Source organism: Drosophila obscura, unplaced genomic scaffold (genome assembly GCF_018151105.1).
Source record: "Drosophila obscura isolate BZ-5 IFL unplaced genomic scaffold, ASM1815110v1 contig_192, whole genome shotgun sequence".
NCBI lineage: Eukaryota > Metazoa > Arthropoda > Insecta > Diptera > Drosophilidae > Drosophila > Drosophila obscura.
Window position 1 is genome coordinate 255532 of NW_024542781.1, and position 4486 is coordinate 260017.

The 4486-nt window shown below is 50.3% G+C and overlaps 1 protein-coding gene across 1 annotated transcript; it reads right to left on the minus strand.

Annotated features, from left to right (window-relative positions):
* Positions 1-760: 760 nt before the first annotated feature.
* On the minus strand, positions 761-3260 carry LOC111076158. Its single transcript, XM_022369832.2, has one exon. The coding sequence runs from the start codon at positions 3156-3158 to the stop codon at positions 825-827; it is 2334 nt and encodes a 777-aa protein (XP_022225524.2). The 5' UTR covers positions 3159-3260; the 3' UTR covers positions 761-824.
* Positions 3261-4486: the final 1226 nt, after the last annotated feature.

Genomic DNA, 4486 nt, shown 5'->3' on the forward strand with positions numbered 1-4486 from the left:
CAAATTAGAAGCCAGTAAACATGGCAAAAAGAGGCAAGGCATCCGCTTATCTGCGTTAAGTAGATGAGAAAAGTTTGTTGTTGCTTGGCGCGTTGATAAGTTGAATTACATGCGCACATATTTCTTCCATGGGAATGCGAATGCGAATCCTGACGAGATGGAGTCATGAACTCTCCATCTACCATCAACCATCTACAGACAACCGACCTGAGGCGATCCGGGCATATGCTGCATTAATTTGTTTATATTCACTGAGCTTTGGCTTTGTTAACAAGACGCAACTTCGCATCGGTCCATCCCCCGGTCTTGGCTCTTTTATGGCTCACTGGCCAAGCCAGCGACATTGACTTGGCCAGCCAGCAGGAGCTGAAGGAAATGCAGAAGGAGAAGGAGAGGCGAGGAGAGGGCAGCATTAAGTTGGCGACACTGTTGCCCAAATCTGCGCAGCTTAAATGCAAACAGCTCAACTTTGTTGCACTTGCAGCGGCAGTCTCCGGCACTATCCGGCACTCTCCCCCCCTCTAAAACGACCTTCAAATGAGGTGTGGCCGCAGAGTGTGGGTGTGGGTGGCGTGGGTGTGGCAGTGCCAACACGTCGCCAGCGACTTAATTAGATTTCAGTTTATGCCAGCGCTGCACTTTATGGCAAAGGTTTAAAGTGACCATTAGGTCGAACGACATTCCAAGCCCTTGAGATTGTGGCAGGGATGGGCCCTCGGGGCAGATAGGATGCGCCAGTAGGGCAGATAAAGAGGCGGCTGGGTTAAGTATTTTATTTTATATCGCTTAATTCTGCCCAAAGGTAAACAAATTGGCCTTCAGTGCTACATTCTATTATTTTGAAAATAGAAAAAACGATTCGATGGTCCTGGCATATCGACGAATTCGCGAAATTGTTCCAAATTAAATTTGTTGGCCTCATAGACGAAGGGCACCTCCGCCGACTCGGAGGATTGGCTCGGCTCTATCTCCACTCTATAAGTTGACCGGTTCTTTAAGCCCAGTACGGCCCAGATGTCGTAATCCTCCTCTACCTTTTCCTCGACCACCTCCTGGATGGAGGATACGTTACTGTGGGATAGTGCAGGGCGAGAGAGGACGCACTCCTTATATGTCCCATAGGCGTGCTCCATTTTTTGGATTAAGTGATGCTTTCGATTTTTGATCAGGTTGCATATATCATCGATGGGCGGGTTTTTCACCCAGTAATTGTTGCGTCGCACTATGATGTCCGCCTGGAATTCCTGGTCCGCGTCCAGATCGCATTCGCGGCAGTCGAAATATATAACCTTTCTGTTGCCCTCTAGGGAACGCAGTAGGGGTAGTCCCACGGCTGAACCCAGTGGTATCGCCGCCATTTCCAGGCGACGCAGTGGATGGTGGTGACGCAGCAGGAACGCAATGTCTCTGGCAATAGCCCCCTTGCTGGGCCCACCCTCCACGCCAGTGATATTGAGTGCACGCACGTGGCCCGTGCCATGAATATGATGGAAGAGCTTGGTCAAGGCATTTTCGCGCAGCGGATTGTGGGCCAGCCCCAGGTACTCCAGGAAATCATCTTTGTGATGCGCCAGTGCCAGGCCGATCACTTCCATGCTATTCACGCCCAGACGATTGTACTCCAGCTGCAATTTCTTGACCATCTTTGTGCGATCCATCAATATTTGCAGCGCATTGCTGCAGTCATCCTCCATTTGGTCGTACCCAAAGTCGATGATTTCCAGCGAGTCCATGGTCCGCAGAGCACGCGCCAGAATGCTCAGATGTCGGCTGTCCATGAGGCTGTTGCGCAGTCGGAAGATCTTGAGCTGTTGCAGGTGCAGCAAGCCCTTGGCCAGGTGCGTCATGTCGTCGTATGAGAACTTCAACTGGTGACTCTGGTAATGTTCGTGATTGGTGTCCGGTGTGCCAAGGAACTCCAGGGTGAACGAGGTCAGGTTCTCAAAGTGACGCACAAAGCCCAGATCAATGTGGTGGCACAGTTCCGTGGGATAGTTGAATCGCTTGAGGTGGCGCAGGCAAATTTCCCTGTTGCGCTTATCGACTATTTGGCCTTCGTGATCGGGTGGCTCCGGCTCGACGGGTATGTCAAAGACGCCCTTTATTGCCTTCTTTCGCTTGGATTTCCTCCTCGGCTCCAACGTGCTCCTGAGTTCTTCCAGCATCTTCTCTCGCCTGAGGCGACGTTCCAGGCGCTTGGCACTCTTCTCGGCCACCATGTTCCGCAGCTCTTGGCGCGCAACGTTGCGCACATGACGCGCCCTGCGCCGCTCTGCAGTCTCCTCATCACTCACCACGGACTGCGAGGGCGACGATATGTACGATGCAGCTACTTGCACAGTTCCCAAAGTGTTTGTCTTCCTCTCCGAATCACTGGCCACCAAAGTGTCCATCTTTTGCTCCGTTTCATTTGCAGTGAGGGTCCCCTTTCGGACTGGTTTCTGTACGACGACTTCTTCCTCCTCGCCCTCGTCTTCGCCCATATCTGCATCCTCTTCCGTATCAGCTTCGTCGCTGGATATATATTCCTCCTCCGATGACTCGGAGGAGACATCTATTTCCGCCTCGCTTTCATCGTACTTGGCGAACACCGTATCGGGCAGCACCTGCAGTCTCTTTATGTGTATGGCGTTTACAGAGTCTTGGATCAAAGCGGCCAGCGCGGCCATCTGTGCCTCTGGCCAGTACGCTGCTGGGCAGTCCTCCACCAGCTCCACGTACTTCAGACTGAGGCCTTTGGCTCGCCAATCGTACTCGTGCCAGCTCTTCATGCGCAGCTGCTTGTCCGAAGTCTTGGCCCACACAACACGCTGCCAGTAGCGCTGGTCATCAATAAAGTAGCAATCATTCAGCGGCAGTTCTATGTCAAGTGCATCGTAAAATACTCGCATCCATTCTGGTCTTTCCAGCACCATTTGTGGCACGTTCCTGATGCCCCGCCGGGCCAAAGCCTTCACGCACAGGTTGGCCAGCGTATCCAAATCACCCTCTATGAAGGCCTCCGCGAACACCTGACGATTCTGTTCGCTCTGCAGGGTCAGCGTATTCAGCGATGGCTTGTAAAGCTCATTCAAGGCCAACATTGACAGATCATTGGGCATGCGTATGATCCGCGCATGATGCGGCTGTCCCACATAGTCATCGTCGTTCAGGTCCATCGATTGGGCTTTCAATGCTTCGATGCTGGTAAAAATAAAAAATATGTTTATATAGTATGAGTTTTGTGCAATGTTGCTGGGAAGTATTTTTAACTTCTCGAAGTTTATCAATCAGAAAATGTGATGATGTGATCTATTAATTTCTGGATAATATTTGCCTTTATTTAACAAGTGCTTGGCCGTCGCTAATTTGTAAAAACTTCCCGGAACTATTCGCATTTAAGGAGCACTTTAAGCTTGGGCAAATATTTGCTGCTAATGTCCTGCAAGCACTAGCCAAGCACTCGAAGCAAATTTAAATTAAGCTAACCTAATTGAGGAGCAGAGAACGGTTTCTTTTTGTGGCAAGACACAGTCGCAGTCCCATCCCCATCGCAGCTATGAGCTCACCTCGCGTCAGTGTGCTGCGCTTTGTTTTGATGGCGGAAACGCCTTCGGCGTCGCCTTGCGGGCTATTTTTTTACCTAATGAAATAAAAATAGATGTTGTTAACTGCTCGCTCGTTCAGTCTGCTCCGTCTTGTCTGTGTACTCTTGTACTTTTCACTCAGATCGGTGATTGCCCTCAGTCCAAGGACTTGTATGCACAGAGATACTCCCTCCAAGTATGCAAGGACTGCCATGAAAATCTTTCGCCTGCGAATCTATTCAGGGGTTGATTGTCTTCTATGAGTAGAGCCCTTGGTCGTGGCATCGCCAACTCCCAATACGGATTAAGTGCATGCCAGAACGGATTTCTCGCCCGGTTACTTCTGCTTCTACTTCTACTTCTCCTTTGCCTTCTCCTTTCTCAACTCAACGACAACTGCATTGCTAAGTGGAATTTTGGCCATGACTTTTGCTTTCGCTTCGTCAATCACCTTTTTATCTGGGACGACATTACCAAGCCAGCCAGGCAGCCACAGCCATCGCCATTGAGCTCAAGCTGGAATCGTCCTTACCAAGTTGTCCTTGCCCGTTCTCGTATGTCCTTCCTGGCCATGCATGTGACTTTTTGTGTGCCAAAATTTATTACAACCTTTGGGAATTCTTTTAAGTAGTTGCTCGATTCAAAATAATTTTCCATTTATCACTGTGATAACAAAACAGTTTTTCCCCGACCAAGCGCGAAAATGGCAAAATAACATCAGAAGCGGCAATAGCACCAGCAGCGAACATTATGAGTGGGTGGGTGGATGGTGCGGTGTTGGGGCAGGGGGGTAGGGTGGCATCAGTGGGATGGCAAAGGGAGAGGCGTGGCAATGGCTTGGCCAAAATAAAGTGCTCTTTCGCAAATCTTGCTCTCGTTGTAGTCGCCCTGGGAGTTGGGTTGAAGACTTTCTGCGGTCG

Coding starts and splice junctions, on each gene's coding strand:
- LOC111076158 (XM_022369832.2), bottom strand. CDS start 3,158: ATGGACCTGAACGACGATGACTATGTGGGACAGCCGCATCATGCGCGG.